Source organism: Cygnus atratus, chromosome 2 (genome assembly GCF_013377495.2).
Source record: "Cygnus atratus isolate AKBS03 ecotype Queensland, Australia chromosome 2, CAtr_DNAZoo_HiC_assembly, whole genome shotgun sequence".
In the NCBI taxonomy this organism is placed as follows: domain Eukaryota; kingdom Metazoa; phylum Chordata; class Aves; order Anseriformes; family Anatidae; genus Cygnus; species Cygnus atratus.
Genome location: NC_066363.1, coordinates 114506219 through 114531996, shown reverse-complemented (window position 1 = coordinate 114531996; position 25778 = coordinate 114506219). Strand labels below are relative to the sequence as shown.

The 25778-nt window shown below is 43.6% G+C and overlaps 1 protein-coding gene across 1 annotated transcript; it reads right to left on the bottom strand.

Annotated features, from left to right (window-relative positions):
* Nucleotides 1–266: 266 nt before the first annotated feature.
* Nucleotides 267–25331, bottom strand: DSG2 (desmoglein 2). The gene is made up of 15 exons (XM_035553236.1): nt 25287–25331; nt 18486–18521; nt 17382–17516; nt 15926–16084; nt 13228–13372; nt 11282–11442; nt 10333–10467; nt 10004–10189; nt 8881–9140; nt 7848–7990; nt 6794–7021; nt 6084–6314; nt 4948–5072; nt 3461–3841; nt 267–1274 (listed from the first exon to the last, which is right to left on the bottom strand). The coding sequence occupies exons 1-15, from the start codon at nt 25329–25331 to the stop codon at nt 267–269; spliced, it is 3378 nt and encodes a 1125-aa protein (XP_035409129.1).
* Nucleotides 25332–25778: the final 447 nt, after the last annotated feature.

Below are 25778 nucleotides of genomic sequence, written 5' to 3'. Positions count from 1 at the left end.
TTCTGTGGTATTATTACACTAACTGCATAATAAAAATAGCATATATATAGCAAAATAGTTACAAAAATAGCAAACAAGAAAAAGAAACATTTCCTGCACCTTTGCACTTCAAAAGCTTCGTCACCAATGTTCCATGCTAACAGCAGATTTCTTTGCTATCTTGGTTGCCACCACACCCAAGTCCATGCCATTCTTAAAGCACCAACAAATCCAGGTCTCAAGATAAAGCCGGAAGTGAGATGCATGCTGAAATACGGGCACCGCACTTAGGAGCGGGTGTACTGCACCGTGCTGTACTTGGTGACCCTGGAGGACTTGCTCAGCGTGGAGCTGGCAGGAGGTGCCCCGTCCACAGCTGAGCCTACCTGGTTCATCAGGGAGTCCGTGATCAACACGTGCTCTTGCCTTCCTGCGCCGGCACCGTTTGCCTGCTCAGCTCTGCCTGTCCCCCCCGAAGCTGTGAGGACTTTCTCGTTCACCACTATACTCTGCCCCTCAGACAAGGTGGGGTAGCTCAACGAGCCCTGCTCAGCAGCAGGCACAAGCACTCTCTCCCGCTCCCTCACCACCACGTACTTCGAGTCGGTGAGGTCCTGAACCGTCACGGTTCCTGCCCTAGCGCCCTCCGACTTCACCATCCTTTCCGTAACCACCACGTTGCTTCCAGAGGGCAGGTCGGGGATTTCCACCATTCCCTGCAAGCTCGATGCAGGCGCCAGCACCCTCTCTGTCACTACCACATTCTCTGAAAACTGGGGATCTAGAAAAACGGCAGCCGAGTGGGCAGGGCCCCCCGCAGAATAGGACGTTTCCGTCATGGTGACATTGGTCTCCGCGTAGGATGTGGGATGGGGACGGGCATCACGCTGCTGTGACGAGAAGGTTGTCTCCGTGACCACCTCCTGGGACACGGCCTCTTGTCCCATGCCACCGCCTGCCTGTGCCGGTGGGGCGGACGAGAAGTGGCTGCCCGAGGTGAATGCTTGTTTGGAGCTGAAAGCTTTTTGCTGATTTAAGCTTGCGTCATGAACGCCGAAACCAGATTCGTTCCTGGAGCTACCATCTTTCATGTCGATGTGTCTACCTATGCATATTTCTGCTAGAGTCTTAAATTTATCTCCTAGATCATCAAGAAAGTGGTCATCAAAGTCACCCTCAATGAAGCTACAGCAGCCGATGGAGCCATGGGGGGAGCCAGACTCCCCCTGGGAATAAACCAGGAGACAGTCCCTTGCAGCTTGGGCTTCATCTTCTTCCGCAAACGAGACAGCTTTCTATAGACAGGAAGCAAAAGATCATTAATGGCACTTTTAGAAAGTAAATTTGAAAAAAATCAGGCATGTTTGGTCAAAAGGATCATAATAAAATTTAACTGAACCCACAGCAACTGTCAACAAACTAAAGACAGTACTAGAACTGCTTTTTGCTTTTTTGAAGTTTGCCTGAACTTACTAGTAACTTAATGAGAAAAACAAAAAACAAAACAAAGAAACAAACACAGAGCACTTTGGAATTAAATGGAAAGCCTCAGGTGTATCACTATCTGTTACTATTTCCTCCCAGACCACCGTTTATGATACTACTCCATCCTCACAAACAGACGATGAGATTATATGTATTTTGGTTCAGTGAATGAACTTCATCTGTAACTAGGTCTTTGTATGAGAGTACCAAAACCATGCCTGAGAGTATCCTCACATTTAAACACACATTTACTAAGTACATGCTGACATGTCATCACCTGCCATGGCTCTTTTCACTTGTGTAGCCTGCAGGATCACACCCAAGGAGTCAAACAGCAAACAAATCACCAAGTTAAATGGTTTGACATGCATGGAAACATAGTCCAGCATATAAACTGGCTCTACGCAGACCATTTTGGAACAAGGAGGGCTTTGGGGTTCAGACTTTATTGCTTCCAGGGCCAGCTCAGTCTGAGAGCAGTGTCTGCAATAGGGCTGCTGCTGGTGCTAGCACAATTATCTTCATATGCTCTTGCACCAGCTGCAGTTCCAGGAGTGAAGACAGCCAAATCCTCTGGGCCTGCTGAACCAGCTTTACGTAATATGGTTACTGGCTTGTGCTCAGAACCACTCTTCTGCCACATTTGAAATTCTGGAGTGCATATCAGCTCAGGCATCTGTGTAATGGAGTACATATCCAGGCCCAAATTGATTCAGTATGTTTATCTGCATTTGATCCTAGAAGTAGGCACATAACCAGAGATGCTTTGACAGAAATCAGCACACACCTGGAACTACATGGTTTGGATATTTGTCTAGTTGTTTTTTTTGTTTTTTTTTTCTTTTCCTTCTGAGGTACTTTAGCCTCACCATCTTTAGACGGTACTTTATAGAGGAGTATAATCTCAACTAACCTTTTAGCCTTTCATAGTACAACCATTACTAAGCCCTCCTACAGGAACTCAGCAGGCAGATATGCTCAAAGTAAGCCTTAATATTCAGAAGCAACAAGAGCAGAAGGAAAGCAGAATTGCTACTGCTGTGTCTGTTCACCCAGAAGACCAGACCAGTAGTCGGAGCACTCAGGAGATGCACAAGTCCTTCCCAAGACTAACCACCTAGATGCGATTTGAACCTGTACAGCTACTCCCCTGCACAGCCCCATTGTCAGCCAGCTGTAGAGAGTGAAGGTGTTTTATTTGTAGAGGTGATGAATGATCTGTACACTCTCTGGCATATGGAAGCGGAGCTTTCCCTATAGGGAGCTCACCAGCCTAAGGACTAACGATGGGTGTTACGAAAGAAGCATAGCTGCATCGAGTAGGATTATCCTATTGTTCAATGATTAGATAACAAAAAAATAATTCAGAAAAGGTATTGCAACATGTGCTCATACGCTTCTGATGAAGCTGATGAAGCTTCTTTCACCCAAGCTACTGTGCAGACAAATCCAGCACCGCTTCATCAACTATTTTGAATACGCAGACCCGCCCTCTACCATTTGACTTTTGTGGCTTATCTTTCAAAAACTTGCTCCATGATAAGATCCGCAGCTGTGACTCATGAAGAGTCATCGGTGCCTCCCTACAGGACAGTTTCATCTGCTCAAGTCCCTGAGGTTTCTATCACATTATCTGCCTCACGGCTTCTTCCTGGACAAGGAGCTCCTCGGTCACTGCTGAATATTCTGGATCTCAAACCTTGAGAGAAGGGTCTTGTCATCGGAGATCTGGTGAACAACCTAAGATGCTACAAAACCGAGCATTGTCAAGGTCTATATCCTATGTCCTATATCCAAGGTCTGTATCTATATCCTACATGTGAGCCTAACCCTCAAATCCTTTATGCCCCCACCCACATGCACGCAACATTGACCATTACTGGGATTGTTTGCACATACGCAAACCTATTTGTCTGTGTTTGCAATAACACAAATGGCATTTCACAATGCTAAGTGTACATCTCAATATACTGTTATTCTCAGGTCATATGCTTACGTCATTGAAGTAGTCTCTTAAAAATTCTTCATTCATGGCTCCTGCAGTTCCCACCGCCACACCTCTTCCAGCTGCTACCACGTTGCCTTCTCCAGCTGCCATGCCTTCAACACCTCCAGCTGCTGCAGCTCTGGCATGGTAATCAGCACCAGAAAGGAGATGTCTTTGCTCTTCCCATCCTTCCCTGGTAACGATGCTGCAATGCCCTCTTACGTTAGAGGCAGAGCTGCCTCCACATGCTGCAGCTTCCTCTGCACTCATTCCTCCTGCTGCTGCTGCTGCTGTTGCTGCTCCTGCTGCTGCTGCTGCTGCTGCTGCTGCTCCAGCAGTCACTCCTCTAGAGTTCCCCAGTGCAGTGGGTGTGATGATGCTTTGCAATGGCTGCAGGAACAACACAAATTAGGATGTGACATGAAAGCTGGGCTGTCTAACACACGGAACTCACCAAACCAGCAGCGGGGCTGGGTGGGACCTGGGAGGGTGCTGTCTTACAACATGTTTGAATTTGCACTTATACATGTTGCTGCAAAGAGTAAAGGGCCTCCTGAAAGAGGGTGCAGCTTCCATGACTGTGTTCCCAAGGAGGATCACAGAAGTGTTTCTATAGGTCGTTGTTTTCTTAAAACTTAAAGGGTTGGGAGTGAAAAGGGGTGGGGGGGAAGGTTGCAAAACTCCAGGGCACTCAGCTGTTCCAAAAGACTATGTCCAGTTTTGGCGGAGTGTGCGTTGCCTGCTTCATCTATGGAGCTACCTGGCCCTTTCTTCTTTTCCAGCAGTTTGGCTTCCCTGTTAAGTTTGTCATTTTTCATCATGAATTTTATGTGCCTAAATCAAAGTCTTTTGCCGTACTTGTTTCTTCATTATTGTGCAAAAGCAGGACAGTGTCATGCCCTTTTTGGGGGTTGTGTAGGATAATAAGAAAGAGCAAACATCTTTTGCATTCACTGTTCTCTCTGTATATTTGAAGTTTTTTCTGTCCGTCCCCTCCCCCCCCCCCCCCCGCTTTTTTCAGTAAGAGTTCTGCCTTGTTTAAGAAGAGAAACATGCAAGGAAGTAATTTAAAATGCAACGTGCAACCTTAAACTAGTGATGGGAAGCTAAGCTTTACAACCTGTTCTTTCACTGCTTTACTCCCAAATAGGCACAAAACATTCCAGGCTTGCAGATGCAAATACTTTACTCTTTATAGCATGGATGCTTTTCCCACACTTCGATCTTATGCTCAGATACTATCAGCACTTACTTGATTGCTTTGCCTTTACTTTGGAATTTAAACACTACAGTTGGTGTTTCTAGAGCTGCTGCGGGAATTCACCTTCCAAGCATCCTTCATCGAGCCTAATAGGGTTAACTTTAATTAATGTTCACGTGTAGTTAAAATCTGCTGTGCAGGTTTGAAACATCAGCCCGTAATGTGGAGGAGATGCCAAGTGCAAAACTGAACATTTGGATGGAAATCAAAGAGAAATGCTATTAGGGAAACATGCCTTCTCTTCGGGAGCTGCTCCTTCGCTGTTCCATTTACGCAACATCTCTTCGCTGCAGTCTGGTATTGCAGCAAATCCCTTTGCTCCCGAGCCACATGGACACAACAGCAGTAACAGTGGAAGAACTGCAGGGAAACATCAGTTTGCCATTACTTATGGGAAGATTAGGGTCAAAGCACAGTAACAGCCAATGCTAAAGTCTGGCCAGCTCCTATATAGAAGTCTATCTTTAATAAGTCAATGATCATGAGGGCTAATAAAGACTGCAGACAAGTTCCTAAACATTCAAGGTTATTTCCTAGAAACATGTGCCAGGATGTTTTCCTAAACAGTAAACTGTTAATTAACCTGTCACTCCCGCAGATAACCAGGTGCAGGTATTTATCTATACTTCTATTGAAGATCTCATATAGCAAAACCAGCCCCTAAATATCATTGTACAACCTCAGCGTTTTCAACTCCTCCTGTTCTGATACTGTTAGATTGAGACAAAACTTCATACGGATTTCACCTCACCAATCCTATGACATGTCTTCAGCATACCTGAAGGGCTCAAAACAATCCAATTTCAAGAGGAAAACATCCTCCTGTGGAATTAGCTTTGTCTTACTACAGCTAGATTGCTGCTACTACAAGCAACGAACTATTGCCATTTCAAGTGCAGCACTGGTATATATGGCCGTAACCTGACTACAAGTATTTCTCTCTTATTTTTGAGCTTCTCTGTTTTTCTTACCAAAGAACAACTTCAATTGCTACTCAGGGTAAGGAACCAGATCTGGGTCTGTAATGAGGGCGATGAGCATTGAGAGAGTGCTTGGGTTTGAGTGGGAAGTTAGGGTTCACAGAGGGAAGTGTGGGAAACACTGAAAGGATTCCTTAGGGCTTCCCCCCTTGTTATTTATGGCATCATAAACAAATATTAGAGTTGTACATATTCATTTCAAAATGCACAGCTTGAAATGCTTTGAGTGTGAAATGCTGACGTTACCAAAATTAACTGGAGATTTGCCATGACTTCACATAGACTAGGAGTTTACAAAAGATGATAAATCTGGGAGCAGGACAGTTTCTTCCTTGGTGCCTTGCACAATATACTCATAGTTCTTCTGAGATAACATGAAACAATTACTTACGTAGCAAAAGTAAAAACGCCAAGATGATTAGTGCAATCGCTCCTGGTCCCAGGCCCACTGACGGATTGGCAATAAGTTTCTCTTTGCATCCGCCATCAGCTGCACACGTACAAACAGTCAACTGCAGGGACTGCGACTGAGCACAGCTGAACCCTTGCAAATCCTGTATTAAGAGGGGAACTTCAGATCTGCCCACCTTCAGGTTTTGGGGGACCAGCTGCACGCTGGTGTCTGAGGCAGAATGGCGTGGTTAAAGAAAAAAAACAACAAGAAAAAAGTGGACAGAAAGTTAAGTCCTGTAAACATTCTCAAAATCCCAGTAAGTCCCCGCCAGTTAGGACTAGCCAATGCAATCACCTTAAATTCAGAGCTGCTGCTACAGCATGTGTGCTCTTATCAAGTAATTCATGATGGTAACAAAGCAGCTCTGCTCACTTGCAGTCTCAGATAACTATGGAAGAGCTTCACACCAGCAGACCTATCACACAGATGAGGCCCCAGAACACGACTGCTTTTATAGATATTAAAGAAAAGGGAGCAGAACATAAGCAGTGAATCTTCTCATCTGGCTCCATATGTGTTTTTTTTTTTTTTTTTAATTGTGTGTGTGTCTGGATCAGGCAAAGTGTCAGTTTGATTGTAATTAGCAAAGTGCAACATTCCTATGCAACTCCAGAGAACTGAAAGTAATTCAAAACACATTTTCTTACCATTTCTGTATGCAATTATCCAATTTTTTGCTGTCCCTTCTGGCTCATCAATGATAGTGAAGGTGAAGGGAGCACTGTTGGGGTAACTATCCAAATCACTAGCTGTTACATCAATTAGTTTTGCATCTGAACACACAGTCTGCACAGGGTTTTTGATAATTGGGCAGTTATCATTCTCATCTTTAACTTGAATAACAACTGTGCCAGTGACTGTTTTTGCAGGAAGATCTAAGATTAGAAAATATGAAAAATGAAATCAATATTTGACAAGTACAGAAATTTCATCTTAAAATTAAAAAAAAAAAAAGTATTTTCCAAAACACAAACACTTCTGAAATAAGTTTAAGAAACAAGCAACAAGCTGGAAGTGCTCTCACTGGATTTTATGGGAGCAATATTTCATTCCTAATGTCAAGAAACATGTTGACAAAATTCTTCTGAAGGCAAGTTGTTTTACTATCTTAAAAAATGTATTATTTTTTTTTGTATAGTTACAGAATCACAGAATTATTTAGGTTGGAAGAGACCTCCTCTGACCTAACACTAACAAGTCCTCCACTAAACCACATCACTAAGCTCTACATCTAAATAACATCAGCACAATAACATGCAGATTATAAAGAGAATTCTTATTAGATGTACAAGAAGTTCGAAGAGTCTTTCTCGCTTGGCTTTCCAGAAAATTTAGGACTCTGAAATCTGCCCATTATCATAGCGAGAAGCAGGTATTTTCCATCTTAACAGGGGATTTTCCTGTCAAACTAGGTCTTCACAGAACTTCTTGTAACAGTTCACCTCCATACAGCCAAAGAAGAGAAATGGACATCCCAAGAACCCAGTCCAGGGTTCATCCCATTTCACAGAGTTGCCCATGTCTCTCCTCCAAATATAGAGCCTATGGCAAACTGCACTAGGTGCCTAACTTTTAGGCAATTAAAGATAGGGAGGTTAAGCCAACCGTAGTTATAGAAAGACAAACTAAGCCCTAGATGAACAGGAAATTAACAAAATACATCTGACCAGGCAGCACAAAAACAAAACCCTCTAAACTTACCAGTGGTTACACCCAACATGGTGAAAGTGTAGGTGCCGTTTACTACATATTGTGATTCGTAATCAAGGCTTTTGGCAAGTTGGATTTCACCTGTAACTGGATTTATCTTGATCCAGTTTGCTGCGTCTCTTCCTTTGATGTATCTGATTAAAATCACATATAAAGATGTACACATTTATAAAGATCAAAACGACCATCAGCAGAAAAAGCAGCTTCACAGTATGCTCGTTCTTCATTTAGAGCAGCGACCAACCTCCTAGGCTGAGGCCTAATGCTCCTGCCACTGTAATTGGTTTGAACTATTAACCTAAGATTATAAACCTCCCCTGAATGTTGAAACCTGCTTTTCCCTCTCAAAGGAGCCAGGATGTAGGTGTGGCAGTGTTATAAAAGGTAGGTTCAGGGAGCGAGAACCGAGCAGGAGAGGGATCCCTGCTGCTGGCCATGGTGGTCCCCTTCCCCCAACCTTGCTCCCAGCACTGGAAGAGCAGCAGCCACCCCAGAAAGGCAGCATTAGAGGCATGGGGGAAAGTGACTCAGGGCTAGGTATGCACCTCTGCCAGTCCACACCATTTCTAAATGCCACCACAGTGGCAGTTCAACAAGATTTTAGCTGAAGAGCTGTGATTCAAAAATCTAAACACAGCCGCATGCATGTGCATGTGGACTTATCTACCCTAACACCCTTTTTGTCCAATTTCTGTGTGTTTCTGCCTATTCCTTCCTAATGTTTCTGCAGATGATGAAGTCAAATGAGCAAACCTGCTCTCAAAAACAGAAAGGCATGACAAATGGCAAGCAAGCACAGATAATTTCAGTACGAACTCTTGTCTCGCCATATATGACAAAACAAATAGGATTTTCAAGCCAACCATTTTCTGCATAATAGAATACTCATGGTGAAGGTGTTATTTGAGGTGTAAATTGTGCATAGTAGAAAACAGATTGCCTTGGAAATTATCTCAGTTCAGTACCCAGCTTTTTCAGTAAGATGTGACATGCTCAGTTATGATAGTTATAAAAAGATTCTTACTTTATGTTCGTTGCTACTTTTCCTGTGTCTTCATCAAGTGCTTGATACTGTCCAATAACCTGGGTTACACGCAGGCTCTCACTTCCTGTAATAATTTTTGTGCCACCGGGGAATACAGGGCCTTCCCGCACATTAATCACTTTAATTTTGATTGGAATTGTTTGTGCTTTATAACTGTTTTTAATTGACTTGTGGAATTCTGCTTTGTTTGTAACAACAACACCCAAGTTTAAGCTTTGCATTTCTTCGTAGTTTAGTTCCTAGAGCAATCAAAAAAAAAAAACAACAAAAAACCTCAGAATTTGATGGTATTTGATACCCAGAAAACATTCAGACATTTAATATTTAAATAATACTGGTGAAGGATGCTACAGTGAAAAGAACTGTTGTTTAACATGTTACTGTCAATATACAAAGCTTTAACTCTTGAAGAGTGCATATCTTATTTTTCACGGATGGCACCATAGTTATGACTTGATGTTATTCAATTTTAACTAACTTAGGGAAGGTGCAACGAGTCCTACATGTATATCATGTCTTTGCCTTCAGTGAATCAGTACTCAGAATTACTCTGCTCTTCCATTTTCTTTCAACCAATGCAGTTACTTTAGTAATGTTCTTATATATATATTTCATATACACATTTAAAATAATTATCAATTTTCAGGTAACAAAACCAGAACAGCAAAAAAGAAAACATAGGGCACTATGCATCTTCAGTCCCTGTGGATTAAAGGGCAGTGAAAAATTCCCTGGAAATCCATAAAATAAATAGTCTATCTGTGGCCATGGGAAATAAAGAAAATTAAACTGAGACCAGCAAGGATAGCAAGAACGTGAGAAAGCTTACAGAGTATGTGCAAGCACTGCTACCCAACAAGGGAAGTTTGGGGACTTCTGTCTCACTGGATATATCTGCCATCTCACAGAAAATTAATGGCAAAGCTGTACAAAATCATTATTTTGTACAGAATTATCGAATACAGCACCAAAAGATATGACAAAGGAAGAATATCCACCATGTAAATTTACAGTTTACTTACTGAATATAAATTGTGTGTCAATTTATACTAAAGAATCATTTATTCTAACATGTAGAAAACTTTCTGAAGAATATACTAACCTTTACAAGAGTCAAAATTCCTTCATTTGTTTTGGTATCTGTTACTATACGAAAAAAGCCTCCTTCATTACCAGAAACAAACGAAAAATTTGCCAGCCAGTTATCAGAAAACTCTTCATCTTTGTCAAACACTTTTATTCGCATAATTTCCACATTTGCTCTGTTTTCTTCAATGCTTCCTTCAAACTGCAATCAAAAAAATGCTCCTCTTTAAAAAGATGTCACAATTTACCTCATTTCATCAATGCAAAAATGTTTGCATAACATCTTAAGTAATGAGATACCAGCAGGTGTAGGAACAATACAAGTATCGTGATAAATGTACTTACTGTTTGACCTTCAACTACAGGCAGGTTGTCATTGACATCCAAAATCTTGACTTCTAAAGAACATGTTGCACCATTTCCATCAGATGCACCACCGCGATCTTTTGCTTCTACCATCAAAGAATAGCTACTTTGTGTCTGTCATAAAAAAAAAAAGAAACTAAAAAGTGCTTAAACTAGGCTTTTTTTCTTTGATGTATTATTTTCATCATATTTTGGTCATCCCTCTCATGCAATAGCCAGTTATAATATCTCTCTAGCCAGTATTAAATCTCACGTACAACTATCTCTATTGGAGAGGAGCTGAGGCTTAGAAAAGGATTTGTGAGTTCTGCATTTTCCTCAAAGAATTAGACTGTGCTCAAATGGAGAATGAAAAATTTCAGCGGCCATGAACAGGGGCAGGAACAGTGATATCTGCATGTTAGGACTGGGCTAGATTCAGAGATGTTGTCCTCAGACACCCAATGCTAGCATAAACATCACCATCTGCTGGCCAGTGAAAATACATGCGAGCATAAGGAAAACTGCTGGTAATATGTGGCTTTCAACACTGTTTCACAGCAGCACACATCCTTAATCTTTGTGCCAAAATTTGCATAGCAGGCTACAGAAGTCTACATGCAATCAGCAGCTCTGCAGGTGGTGATCTGGACTGTCCTTGCCACACATTCACCAGCAACAAAATGATCCCTTGTTTCATTTAACTGCTGCCTAGATACACAGGAGGGACAGAAAGCAACAGCCATTGGACTGGAACTGTGCTAGGGAGGTGACAAGGTGAATGCAAGCTTTCTCTCATCCAGCTCCCACAGTCCCTGGAAAATACGCATCAGCCAGGCAAGAAATGGTCCTTTAATCCCAAGTAGGGGGGAAAGAAGGTTAAAAAAAAAAAAAGTGACAACAGATAGCAGAAGAATGCTGTTAACTGATACATTTTTATTTTTTTTACCTCTCTGTCAAGGTTTATTGCGGCTACTCGAACCTCTCCAGTATCTTTATTCATGCTGAATGCGGAACTAGGGCTTTGGGATATGATCCTGAAAGCAATTTTGGAATTCAGGTTATTTGGTTCATCTGCATCTGTTGCATTTATCTTCAATACAATTGTACCTGAAAAAAAGCAAACAAAGTACATTATTTGGTTATGCTGCACTGCACTGGAAGTATTTAACTATAATGTCACAGATAAGAGAGCGCTGTCAGATGTCCTGCACAATTTTCTAATGCCCCTACCTTTACTTATTTAATTAATAGAGCTGAAGAAGCATTCTTGAAATCCAATGTGTTTAAAGTATTTCACTCAGGAAACAAAAGCACACTATCAACACATACCTGCAAACCACAGAATTCAATGCACCACAACTATTTAGTAAGTTGAACTCTGATAGAGTTCTGATTAAGAAATGTGACAGAAAACTGTAAATACTGTACAGAGAAGAGAGAAACGTTTTAGACAGTAAGTTGCATTTCCCCTCACATCATTCTAAAGGGAGCAGTACTGACTTTTGCACCTCAACACCAATAAAAACAATTGCTCTGTATTGACTGATGTTCTCCAATAGCTTCACTCAAAATACATGGTGGCCACCATGCTGCAACCCCCTTATAAGTCATGGCACAGGATACTGTCCTCTTGGAAGGAGTCTACTTCAGTGTCCAGTGCCAGTACTTGGGTTTGAATGTTAACTAGAATTCAGGCAGAGAGATGATTACCATATGGCTACTACTGACTTGAAAGAGAGCCAAGGATACTCAATACCTCACATAAATGGATGGTCAGTAATTTCTGTCTTCAGATTACCATGGCATTGAAATGGACACAATGTCAGGTATTTATGAGGATGTTTTACTCTGGGAAACAGTCTGTTGCTTCAAGATCTGCTCTTATGTTTACTGTCATTAACAGGAAAATTGCCATTAACTTGTTCTCTGAGGTTTGGGTCACTGTCATATGCTCTGAACAGCAATGTACTTCTCCAGCCCATAGATAAAGGGGGGCTTCTTTTTAAGCACAGCAGAGCTGAGTCATAGAAACATAGATTCATTGGATTGGAAGAGACCTTAAAGATCATCTAATTCCAACACCCTTGTCATGGACAGGGACACCTCCCACCAGACCAGGTTGCTCAAAGCCCCATCCAGCCTGACCTTGAACACTTCCAGGGATGGCGTATCCACAGCTTCTCTGGGCAACCTGTGCCAGTGCCTCACCACCCTTACAGTGAAGAATTACTTCCATATATCTCATCTAAATCTACCCTTCTTTAGTTTAAACCCATTACTCCTTGTCTCATCACTACACACCCTGTCAAAGAGTCCCTCCCCAGTATTTCTGTAGGCCTCCTTTAGGTACTGGAAGGCCGCTATAAGGTCTCCCCAAAGCCTTCTCTTCTTCAGGCTGAACAATCCCAACTCCCTCAGCCTGTCTTCATAGAAGAGGTCCTCCAGCCCTCTGATCATCTTTGTGGCCTAATAGGTCTAATATTTCTAATAGGTCTATATCCTTCTTGTGCTGGGCCCCCCTAGAGCTGAAGCTAGCATCCTATCCCAAATAGGCTAGAATTGCCAGGCCAGATGGCATTTCTCATGCAGTTTCTGCTTAAGGATTCAGGTCCCTGGTTAGTGGTAGCTTTGATACAAAACCAAAGTTGCCATAAGAGGAAGTCTTGTTCTCTGTTGCCTTCATGCATACACTTCCCCTTCATCACACCACAAAGCTTAGCCCTGAATAAAAGCTCGCATTCACACTTGGATAAGCTGTCCTACACAAGCCACAGAACGCATTGTTGTTACTGCAGATATGCTGCTGCAAAAATTACATTCACTTGTGTCCTTGTGTATGTTGGGAAAAAATAAGTAATTAGAAAAAAAACATTTTCATGTTTATCATGTTACCTGTTTCACTTAATTCTTCAACTGAACCAACAAAAACTTCCTGTGAAAACACTGGAGGATTGTCATTTATATCCAAAATTTTAATTGGGAGGTCTATTGGATCTTCCAGTTTTGCTCCATTCTTATCTAATGCATGACCTCTGAGCTGAAATAATACAGAGATAAACAATAAGAAAATATAAGTGACTGTATTTTTATCTATCTATCTATATATATATATATTTCAGAATGTCTCGGGTTGAAAGGGACCTCAAAAGATATCTAGTTCCAACCCCCCTGACATAGGCAGGGACACCACCCACTAGATCAGGTTGCTCAGAGCCTCATCTAACCTGGTCTTGAACACCTCCAGGGATGAGGCATCCACAACCTCTCTGGGCAACCTGTTCCAGTGCCCCACAACCCTCAGAGTGAAGAATTTCCTCCTAACCTCTAATCTAAACCTCCCCTCTTTTAGTTTAAAACAATTCCCTCTTGTCCTGTCATTATCTGATTGAGCAAAAAGTCACTCTCCATCTTTTTTATAAGCCCCCTTTTAAGTACTGAAAAGCCACAATGAGGTCACCCCGAAGCCTTCTCTTCCCCAGGCTAAACAGCCCCAGCTCTCTCAGCCTTTCTCAGCTGGAGAGGTGCTCCAGCGCTCTGATCATCTTTGTAGCTCTCCTCTGAGCCTGCTCTTACACGTCCACATCCTTCTTGTGCTGGGGGCCCCAGACCTGGACACAACACTCCAGGTGGGGCCTCATAAGGGCAGAGCAGAGGGGCACAATCACCTTCCTCGCCCTGCTGGCCACTCCTCTGGTGAGGCAGCCCAGGATGCAGTTGGCCTTCTGGGCTGCAAGTGCACACTGCTGGCTCATGTCAAGCTTTTCATCCACCAGAACCCCCAAGTCCTTCTCTGCAGGGCTGCTCTCAATGAGTTCTTCTACCAGTCTGTGCTCATGTCTGGGATTGCCCTCACCCAAGTGCAGCACCCTGCACTTGGACTTGTTGAGCCTCATGAGGTTCACATGGGCCCACTTCTCAAGCTTGTCCAGATCCCTTTGGATGGCATCCTTTCCTTCTGTTGTATTGACTGTACTACTCAGCTTGGTGTCATCTACAAACTTGCTGAGGGTGTACTCGATCCCACTGTCTATGTCATTGATGAAGATATTAAACAGCACCAGTCCCAAGACAGATCCCTGAGGTAAACCACTCATTACCGGCCTCCACTTAGACATAGAGCCATTGACCACCACTCTCTGGGTGCAATCTTCAAGCCAACTGCTTAGTCACTGAATGGTCCACCCATCAAACCCTGTCTCTCCAATCTGGAGACCAGGATGTCATGGAGGACCCTGTCAAAGGCGTTACAGAAGTCCAGGTAGATGACATCGGTCAGTCTTCCCTTGTCAACTGATGCAGTCACTCCATCACAGAAGGCCACCAGACTGGTCAGGCACGATTTACCCTTGGTGAAGCCATGCTGGCTGTCTTGGATCACCTCTTTGTCTTGCATGTGCCTTGACATTGCTTCTAGGAGGATCTGTTCCATGATCTTCCCAGGCACAGGGGTGAGGATCACCAGTCTGTAGTTCCCCAGGTCTTCCTTTCTACCCTTTTTAAAAATGGGAGTGATATTTCCCTTTATCTAGTCACCAGGGACTTTGCCTCACTGCCGGGACTTTCCAAATATGATGGAGAGAGGCTTGGAAACCGGATCAGCCAATTCCTTCAGGACACTGGGATGCATGTCATCAGGCCCCATAGACTTGCACTTGTTCAGTTTCGTCAGGTGGTCTCGAACCTGCTCTTTGCTTACAGTGGGTGGGACTTTGCTCCCCCAGCCTCCATCTACGGGTTCAGGGAAACGAAAGACGTGGGAAGCCTGACTGTCAGTGAAGACTAGGGCAAAGAAGTTGTTGAGTACCTCAGCCTTCTCCATGTTTGTCGTTACAAGTTCACCCTTCACATCCATCAGAGGAGGCACACTCTCCTTGGCATTTCTTTTCTGAGCAATGTACCTATAGCATCCCTTCCTGTTATTGGCATCACTTGCCAAGCTCAGTTCCATCTGTGCCTTGGCTTTCCTGATCCCACCCCTGCATATCCACACAGTATCTCTGTGCTCTATCCCAGGCCACATGTCCCTGCTTCCACTGCCTGTGCATTTCCTTCTTGCACCTCCGTCTGTCCAGCAGGTCCTTGCTCAGACACACTGGCTATCTGCCCTCCCTGCCCTCGTTCTTACGCAGGGGGATGGAAAGTTCTTGTGCTCTAAGGAAAACACCCTTAAAGAGTTGCCAACTCTGTTCAGCTCCTTTGTCTCTGAGGACAGTGTAACAGGGGAACTCATCCACTAGGTCTTTAAATAGCTTGAAGTTCATTCTTCAAAAGTTCAGGGTCCTGACTTTGCTCTTTGCCAGGCCCATATTCACCAAGATCACAAACTCAACAAGGGCATTGTCACAGCAGCCCAGACAGCCTCCAATCTTGACCTCTTTAATGAGCTCTTCTGCATTGAATACATATATGGAAGATAAATATAAAGCAATATATACTATATATAACAAAAATATTAGCACTAACATACATATATGCACATATGTAAATGTTCAGAAACGTTAAAACTACTTGAAGTTAACAAAATTAAACAAAATAAATTAAAAAATGGCTAAGAGAGCACTTATAAGGAAAAGGTTACTATTCAACTTACAAACAGCATTGGAGTCTTTTCTCTGTCAACCCTTCCTGTTATGTTCAGGTTCCCAGTCTTCCCATCAATAACAAATAATCCATAAGGAGGTTCTGTTACTCCTTGACCAGATACAGTATAAGTTACCACTATCCCTGTATCTTCTTGATCCGAATGTATCTAGGAGGAATGTAAATAGCCTTTGATAAATAAAACCACATTGGAAAACACAGACAAAATATTTTGACTATTTTCATAACAATCAAAAATTAACATTAAATGCAGTTTTCCTACATTCCTTTGAGGGTGAAAATGTTGAGATGAATGCAGGAAGAGTTAACTGGTCTGTTTGAAGGACTAGTTTGTGGAGATGAGGGGCATGATGGGTGTGGCAACAGCTGGGAACCATGGAGTGGAGAGGTCTGTAGGAGAAAATTGGGACTGCTTGGACAAAAGAGAGCTGGACAGCATACAAGCATAAGGAGGACTCTGACTGGAAAGGCTAGAAAAGCACTGAGTTAAGATGAAGAGCTGGAGTGAGGGAAAAGGAAGGAAACTGGCTGCTTAAATGGATGGGGACAAATAAAACATGGAGAAAGACCACGGAGGAAAAAAAATAAAAAATATTAAGAGTCTGGAACAATTAGTTCAGCAGAGAAGTTTAAAGTTATTTGAGCAAAGCCTGAAAATGAAACATGGCATCTATTTAAGAAGACTAGTCCTAGGCTATTGAGTGGGACCAGGACTGAGAAAGTGATATAACAGAGGAAAGAAGGCCAGATCTGTAGAGGAACAGATGAAAGGGGCTGCATAGACTAGAGATTATACCTTTCCTCTGCTGTCACCAAATATTTGGACTACATGAAACATCTGGAGAAGCACATTTCATTGCACCTGCATCACCATCAACGGTCAGTCCACACAGAGGATAACAGCCTACCATCTGCAGTCAATATATATGCTGAAGTGACTGGTGTGGTGAATTCAGGTTTCAACACTAGTGCTAAACCAAATGCATATCAGTCTGACACTACAGGATTAACACCTCAGCTATTTTTAGCACAGTTTCTTAAAACATTAGGCATATATAATCATGCTCCATGTACAGCTTTCTGTCCAATCGTGTACATGATTTCTATCCAACCATGTACTCTAGCAGTTTTGGGAACCACTTGCCAACTTCAACCTTAGCTGAGTAGGGGTGACAGAGTGAAAAAAAACTCAAAGATTCTGCATTCCCAAAAGTATTATGAAAATTGTTGGCTAGAAAGAGATGAGAGGCTGAGCCAAATCAGGCTTCAGCGTAACTCATCTGAAAGAAGGAAACAGAAGGAAATGTGTCAACATTCTACTGATATTCAATAGCTCATTAAAATTCAAGAAATATTTGGGTCTGTGTTTAGGACAGTCACATCCTTATTTTATATTTTCATCTCTATTTTCATGTGTATTCTGTTTCTCTCTTTTCCAGGCTTACTCTAGCAATTGGATTCCTGTATGAATTGTCTTCCTCTTCCCGTATGAAAGCTGGAGGGACTGTCCATTCTCGCTTCTGTCTAATGAGGCTGTTGGGATGCGACAACATGCCACTCCGGCCACTTCGATCATAAACCTGTGAAAAAACAAGGTCGAATGTCAGCATAGCATCTAGCCATTTATGATGAATGCTTTGTTGCTGCTGTAGCCCAGAGTTATGAATAGCTTTTACATAACCTGGGCATTCTGCCTGCCCAAAACACATGCTGACCTTACCATTCATTTTCTTCCGAGGAGACAATAGACTCTTTCAATAGCTAGTACCTTTGGAATCATGGAGCAAAATTAGCCTCCTGAGCCACAATTTAAAAGATGTATGTTCCTCAAGTTGTTTGAATAGAAAAAGTACAGTAATCTTTTCATCAACACAGATGTATAAAAAAACAGGCTTTAAATACATGAGTATATTCCCATGGCCAGGGTTTAGTGAAAATACACTGTTCTGGTCAATTTAAGTGCTTGTCACCAGATGTAGGAAAAGGTTTGCCATTAAGGCTGCTATAAACCACCACTTCTGCCTTATTATACCTTATTTGACCTTATTATACCTTATTTGACATCCTATCAATACAGACTTAGCCTCCTCTCTAATACAGGATCATACAACATGCAACCCACCCACTGTCTCAGCTATCCTTTCTCAGCTACCCTTCATTGTCACTGAAACCCTTCTTCCTTATGCCCAGCTTAGTCCTGGCTGCGTTTGTTGGTTTCCAGATCCATAGTGAACACCTTCCATACCATAGCAGTTGATTTCATTTATGGAAAGTTTTAAAAAAAAAAAAAAAGGTATCTACAGATGTAACATTTTAGGGAAAGTTTCATGAAGTTGAATGTCACTCAATTTGATGGATGTAGGATTGGTCCTATTCTTACATTTCCGCTTTCATTTCGCTACCCCTCACACAGCTTTCATTTTTCAGAAAATGGTAAAACTTGAGGTACCTATCAACTGAAGTAAAGCACATCTTTGACCCTTGCTCTTCGATCAGAGAATACTTCTTCAGGCACTGATAAAGAAAAGCAGGTTTTCATTATTTCCTACCTTCCAATGGAGTCCACTTCCATAATTCAAACAGATCTGAAAAGAAAGTTACAATAACCATTATTAATTCAATGTCACTTTAGTAGTAGTAAAGCCTAACTTATAACCTAAGCAAAGCCATAAAGAATAAGATATCTGACCTCTGTCAATTACTATTTACTAATAATAGCTTCTGAAAAATGTATCCCTAAGCACTCCCATTAAAAGCATACACTAGAATTATAAAATTCAGCACAAATAAATGTTTTCACTTTTGTCCCAGCAGGAAGCAGATAAGCAGTCAGGCTTTTTCAATAAATGTAGACTTTTTCAAACAACCACTTTTTTAAAAAAAAAAAAAAAAAAAAAAAAAACATTGAATAATCCTTCAGCATTTCAAAACGATGGGAATTTTCCATAAATTGCAGTGAGTGGTGGTTGCCAGCAGTCCAGGCTGTGGTGGGTTACCACCCACATACAAGAACAAAACGGGTTAAATATTTAAAAGCAAGGACATAACAAAATATCTGCTGAATTATCAATGACAGAAGCAGCTCTTTAGTCAGAACTTCTCTTGCTATAACATTGTGCATTATAAAACACATTATACAGTTTGCCAAACACCTATGTCTGTGTAAGGGATCAAGAAACAAATAGATTAATTGAGTTAATGTAGTTTTTATGCAAGTTTTAAAATCCCTTGCTTGCCTAAGATCACTGCAAGTTCTGTGTAAATCATGACAGCAGGACGTATTTTGCAGCTATAGTTAAATTGCCAGCACAGACTTTGCTTTTCTCCTGTTGCATTATCTGCATGCCAGCACTGATATCTTTTGGCTTACTGAGTCTGAGAGACAGAGAACAAAAGAATTTCTGAGAGCCTGTGATCAGATGTCAGATGATAATTTTTCCAGTGGTAATTTTCCTAACAGAGCATGGTCTAGATTCACCCCAATTAGGCTTTAAGCACCTAATTTGGGAGAATAAATGGCATACATACATTTCTTACATAACCAGCACAGAAGTGTGCATGCTAGCAAGCAAATACAAAACATTATGTGACAACATTCAGTACTGGCAGTAACCACCTCTTCATCCACTAAGAGTCCAGGATAGCTACACCCACCCTCAAACACCTCAGTTAGCTGCCTCACGTTAGATGTAAGCAACTAGAGCCTCAGCTGAATTATCAGAGCCCCTGTGCTTACGTCCATTCGTAATGGATGACCCTCTGCATGCTACAAAAATTTTTGAATGGGGCAAAAATGTAGCATTTAGAAACAGCAAGGACAAAAAGTAGGTTATTATGGCAGATGAAACCAACAAACAGCTTTTGAGCTTTGTGTAAGTAGATCACAGCATCACAGAATGGCCAAGGCTGGAAGGGACCTCTGGAAGTCACCTGAACCAACCCCCGCCCCAACCAGGGCCACCCAAGACCAGATGCAGGTTGCCTGGGACCGTATCCAGGTGGATCTCCACAGCTTCTCTGGGCAACCTGTGCCAGTGCTCCATCACCCACGTAGCCCAAAAGTGCTTCTTGATATTTAGACGGAACCGCTTCTGCTCCAGCTGATGCCTACTGTCTCTTGTCCTGGCAGGGAGCACCAGTGAAATGAGCCTGGCACCATCACCATTGCACCCTCCTTTCAAGTATTTACAGACATTGATGAGATCCCCCCCGAGCCTCCTCTTCTCCCGGCTGAAGTCCAGCTCTCTCAGCCTCTCCTTGTAGGAGAAATGCTCGAGTGCCTTCACCATCTTTGTGTCCCTGCACTGGACTCTACCCAGTATGTGTGTCCAGGTCTCTCTCGAACTAAGAAACCCAGAACTGGACGCAGCACTCCAGGTGCAGCCTCACCAGTGCCGAGCAGAAGGGAAGGATCACCTCCTTCAACCCGCTGCCAATGCTTTGCCTGCTGCAGCCAAGAATACTGCTAGCCTTGTTAGCAGCAAGGGCACACTGCTGGCTCACATTCAACTTGGTGTCCACCAGGACTCCCAGGTCCTTCTCTGCAGAGCTGCTTTCCAGCTGGGTGCCCTCAGCATGTCCTGGTGCCTGGGGCTGTTCCTCCCCAGCTGCAGGACTCTGCACTTCTCCTTGCTGAACTGCAGGAGGTTCCCGTCAGCCCACTGCTCCAGCCTGTCGAGGTCCCCCTGGACAGCAGCATGGCTCTCTGCTGAGTCAGCTGCTCCCCCCAGATTTGTCCTCTGCGAATTTACTGAGGGTGTGCTCTACCTCATCATTCAGACTATTACTGAAGATGTTGAACACAACCGGACCCAGTACTGACTCCTGGGGTAGTCCGCTCATTACGGGCCTCCAACTAGACAAGCGACTACTTTTATTGTCCTCAGCACTATTATATCTACCTACTTTTTGCAATTTCTTCAATTGATTGTTATTGATCTTAAGGCCTAAGGAAAAGCAGGCTCATAAAAGGTGACTTTCTACTGAAGTAAGTCAGTGAATATTTCTTTTTCTCTTTGACTGGTTTCCAGACTGCTGACTGTTCATCCCTTCTGACTCACCCTGATCGCTACCTTGATGATAGCCTTGATGCTATCCCGTTCCCACACCATGCAGCACAGCAGTGGACAAAGTGGGAAAAGCAGCAGACTGCTGTTTCAACTTGCACAATAAATCTATTTTTAAAATGGCAATTTTCCCAATGTATATTCCCATATATCCTGAAGACAAAAATCAGCAAGTAGTAAACTCCATAACGAATTGTAAGGATCTCACACCTTCAATCACATTGTTTCCATGAATACTCTTAATCTTGTTTATTAGTCATACGAGTTTTTAAAATTTGTGATTAATGAGAGTATTACCAGCAAGACAATGGGTGACAAGAGAACTTTGTTTTCTAGTCAAGGTTTTCCAACAGGAGCTATAACTCTTTTGGAAGGCTGTCAAGATGTCAACTTGAACATCCTTGTTTGCACTTATAGATGAATTGCAGGAGAGAGGCTGAACAGACAAGAGGCACCAGGCAAGAAGTTTCCTTGTACCAGAAGCTTGAGAATCACAGTGTAAACTGAAGTGTCTGAAGTTTACAAATAAGCAGGTCTTCCACTGAGATAACTTTAAAGCAGAGCATACCAAGAAAGCGGAGAAAATCACATTAGTCATTAGAAACAGAAAGCCTTTCATTAAGATAACTCAAGGTAAAAATCAATATGCTTGCTTAGGAAAAAAACAGTCTCAAAGTATTCTGCTTTATTGTTAAGGGACTAAAAGATACTTTTGCTTTTTTAATTTTCAATCTATGGTCCACAGTCCATGGAGAATTTCCTCAGGAACTTCAAAGAGAGCTACAAAAAGCTTTTATTGAAAATTTGTAAAAGATCCATGAATTTTAAAATGTGGAAAAGCATTTTAAAATGATTTTCTTTTCAAGAAAAATTGAAAAGTCACATAACCAACAGGTGCTGAATTTTGAATTTTCCTTTTTTAATATCCTAGAGCTGCCTTCTATTAAATGGCTTATTAGGAAAACCCTGTCTGTCACTTGGTGTCAATCATAGCCTCAGCACATAAAAAGCAGACATCTACTGATGAAATCTGTTGATGACACAGACCTGAGAAGGTATTGGCAAAAGACAACTGGATTATTAAAAAAAATGAGTCAGAAAACCTGAGGCCTGAAGTAATAAAAATGGAATGAAACACAACAGGAAAGCAGCTGGAATGGGAGAGGGAATAGGGGAAAAAAAGGGAGTGACGAACATGTATAGGGAGCGCAAGGCTGCTCTTGCACAAATGCATGTTCATGTATAGTCAAGGAAGTGACTAACAGGACAGATTTTGAACATGCAGCTTCATTTATAGAGTAAAGGTGCAGACTGAGTAAGCAAGAAGGTATGTACCCGTATTTGCTTTGCTGTGAAGCATGGAGTCCTTAAATGTGGTCCTGTCATGTATGTTGGGTGTTAAGAGATTTGGATCTTGCACATTCTGTCAGTCAGTTTGGTGCTGAAGACCATGGGCAAGTGGAGATCATGAATACTTACAGAAGCAGGCTGAAGGGACATCAGAGGTTATCTCCTGGTCCATCTCCCTGCTCTGGGGCAAAATGAGCTACACCCACCTGCTTCCTGACAACTGTTTAACCTATTCCTAAGAACTAATAATGGAAAGAACTCAACAGTATACAACAGACACTTGGCGGGTTTTACTTCAGACTAGAATTAGCCTGACACCACAGACCAAACACTGATGAAGTACATGGAGGCATCTCCCAGCACAATTTCAACCCAAACGAATCAGATTGACACACTCTGGAGACTTGCTTCAAAAGCACAATTTGATCCAACCAAGTAGGTGCACTCTGCATCCACTGCATGTCCATTTACTGTAACAGAAACTCAAACATCTATACTGAGATTTTGTAACCTCAAACTGAATCTCCCTCTTTGCTGTGTTCTCCCCACTCTGGGAACAATGCAATTCCCCTTTCATCACAATTACCTTTCATATATCGGAAAACTTAACATGCATCTTACTTTCTTTTCCCTAGACTAAAGAATCCCAGTTCTTTGGTCTCACTTCAAGAATCGTAAAGCAGGATTTCTTGAATTTAGGTTACATTTGTTTTGTTTTCCTTCAGTCTCTCTTGGATCATTCAATTTCTGCTGATGGATGGACTCCAAAACAATACACCTCTTTAGCTGAACAGGATGGATAAAATATCAGATCTTTTATATTTCACACCTTGTCATAATTCACCATAGTGCCTTTTTTTTGAACAATGTTATACTGTTTAATCAGTGCACAGATGCTTGCAAATATTTTTGCAATGTTTTAGCATGTTTTTGGGAATAGAAACTATGCCACTTGAAATTACCTCACCTTTGCTCTTTCTAAAACAAAGAATCTCGTGTTTGATTTTTTCTTTATTTAACTTGACTTTTGAAAAGTAATTGCAACTGGCAGTGATATTACAACAGCAATTGCACGTATTCTGGACTGAACTTCATCATATACAGCGTAACGTGAAACATCCCAAATATCATGAGGTACAATCTGAGAAGACATTCAAAGGAAAAAAACACTTGCCCATTAAAACTCACACATCTCTCTCAACTATTCTCTCAAATACAGAAAGCTTTCTAAGATGTCCTGTCTTGAAGACATGATGGTCACCCGCCACCTACCAATCTAATGGCCCTTGATAGCTGTGTCTACACAGCAGGGCCACAGCTCTGGGCGTGTGCCCTGGACATGATCCAAGTTAGTCCCAACCCTATGGGACATCGCCCGGCACACCTGGACTTTCCTGGTAAAGGGTTGGAAGCAAGGACAGGGGGAAAGCTGCTGGGACCTCTGCAAGGCCCCTGGGACCAGCGCTATGGGGACGTAGCCCACAGGCAGGAAGCATGGCCAACCAACAGATGCTTCTAGGAAAAGCAGGGAGAGGAAGAACTTGCAGTTCTCAACACTTCTGATGTGGAAGATGCTATTGGATGACATCGTCTTTCGAATGGTTTTGCTTTTCAAAGATTTCTTAAGGTTTTGAAATTATCGGTGCCTTCTTGGCATGCTTTATGACAAAAGTGACGCTCACACAAGCGGCTACTTTCACCCACATTTATGGCTTTGTCCAGATCAAGGAAAAAAATAAAAAAACAACACACACATGGAAAGGCAAAACCCAACAGTGCCCCCTTCTCCTGACACCAACCGAGCAAGGCAGCTTTATTTGCTGGAATATTCCATCCCGCATTGAGGCACCAAGCAGGACTTTTAGTACACCGCGCCTTGCCTCGGCTTTAGCTGCAATTGAGGATAATGCGGATTAAGAAAAACCTTAAGAAAAACCTTCTTGAAGAAAAACCTTCTTGAAGAAAAACCTTTTCTTCAGGCAAAGCTGACAGGGTCCTGCTGGCTGACCTGCAGCCAATGCTAAGTCTGCATCAAGGTTAGTGGACAACAGGTCTCCCGCCTAGTTTGATTTTGTAGGATCTCGAGCTCAGGGAGCAAGGTCCCGATACACAGCTCTGGCCAGCCTGACCATGCAGCCAGCCTTCCTTGATCCCTGATCCTTGATCCCCTACCCCAGCTCCCAGCTTGGCCCACGGCCTGCTCTCCAGCCTCACCTTCGCCGGGCAGTGGCTGCCCGACTTCCGCAGGCATTTTGCCAGTCTGGGCAGGCGAGTGGCTGAGCAGCAGTGCCTCGGAGGTCAAGAAAGGGAAACAGTTAGAAACCATCAGTCCAAATTAAAATAATCAAGCTTTCTTTGGGCTCAGTTCATTATGAAATGCTCCTTGATTTTAGCCCGCAACGAATGGCAGGTCTACAGGCTGATGGCCAACAAGGAATGAGGGCAGGGGAAAACCTACGTGTCCTGGACTTTTAAGAATTTGCTGTCTTTTCCTCTAAGGAAGTGAAGATTTCCAGTAAGTGATACTTATGATTCCCTCTGGGCATGATCCCTTCATACAAGTAACGCAACTTACAAATGCAGACAGCACGCTGAACGAGAAGACGACAGCAACACGAACTCCTCGCTGCCCTCCTGGAGCCCCGACAAAACCCACCCGCTCCGTTTCCACGGGGTTTCTCTACTTTTCCCTCCTCTGGGGGATCGCCCTCACCCAACAGCACAAGCCGGGCAAGGGAATCCGCGATAGATGGCGGGAGGGCTGCCAAGCCCCGATGGGGGAAGCTCGCCCCAAGCCCGCACCCGAGTCCCCGTGGCACCGGGGTCGGTCTTCGTCGCTCCTTCTTCCCTCCCTTGGTCCCTCCGAGCACCGCGCAGCCCCCAGCCCTGCCCCGGTCGGCAGGGAGGGGACCCCCCGTCGTGGCCCGCACTCACCAGCAGCGCCATCAGCCGCGCCACCGCGCCGCTGCCCCGCGACATGGCCGCCACCTCCACCACCGCCCTCCGCCGCGGGGTCACCTTCTCCGGCCGCCCGGCGGGGTAAAATGGAGGCCGCCCGCGGAGGGGCGCCCGAAGTAGCCGCGGGTGGGTGGAGAGAGGCGGCGGGGAGGGGGCAGGTGGCGCCCGGGCCGCCCCGCCCCGGCACCGCCCGGCCCGGCCCGGCCCGGCCCGGCTTGGCTCGGCCCGGCCCGGCGTCGGGTGGCCCGGGGGGGCGGTCGGGAGGTGGCCCCCGGGGGCTGTGTGGGCATCGGCCGGCCGGGGGGTGCCGGCTGCCCCCTGCGGCCCTCCAAGTCGGGGGTTTGTCCCCCCACCCGGCGAGAGGAGCGAGTCGGGGCGTGTAGGAGGTGTGCGAAGTACCTGTGGCAACAAAACGGTAAATTAATGAGTAATTGGGGGGGGGGGGGGAGGGGGAAGAGACTCGTGGGA

Excerpts from the sequence above, each read along its gene's own strand:
- DSG2 (XM_035553236.1), bottom strand. The coding sequence starts at position 25,331 with ATGTCGCGGGGCAGCGGCGCGGTGGCGCGGCTGATGGCGCTGCTG. Across the intron at positions 16,085-17,381 it reads ACAGGAATCCAATTGCTAGA|ATACATTCGGATCAAGAAGA; the intron begins GTAAGCCTGGAA and ends CATTCCTCCTAG. Across the intron at positions 1,275-3,460 it reads TAAGAGACTACTTCAATGAC|AAAGCTGTCTCGTTTGCGGA; the intron begins GTAAGCATATGA and ends TCCTGTCTATAG.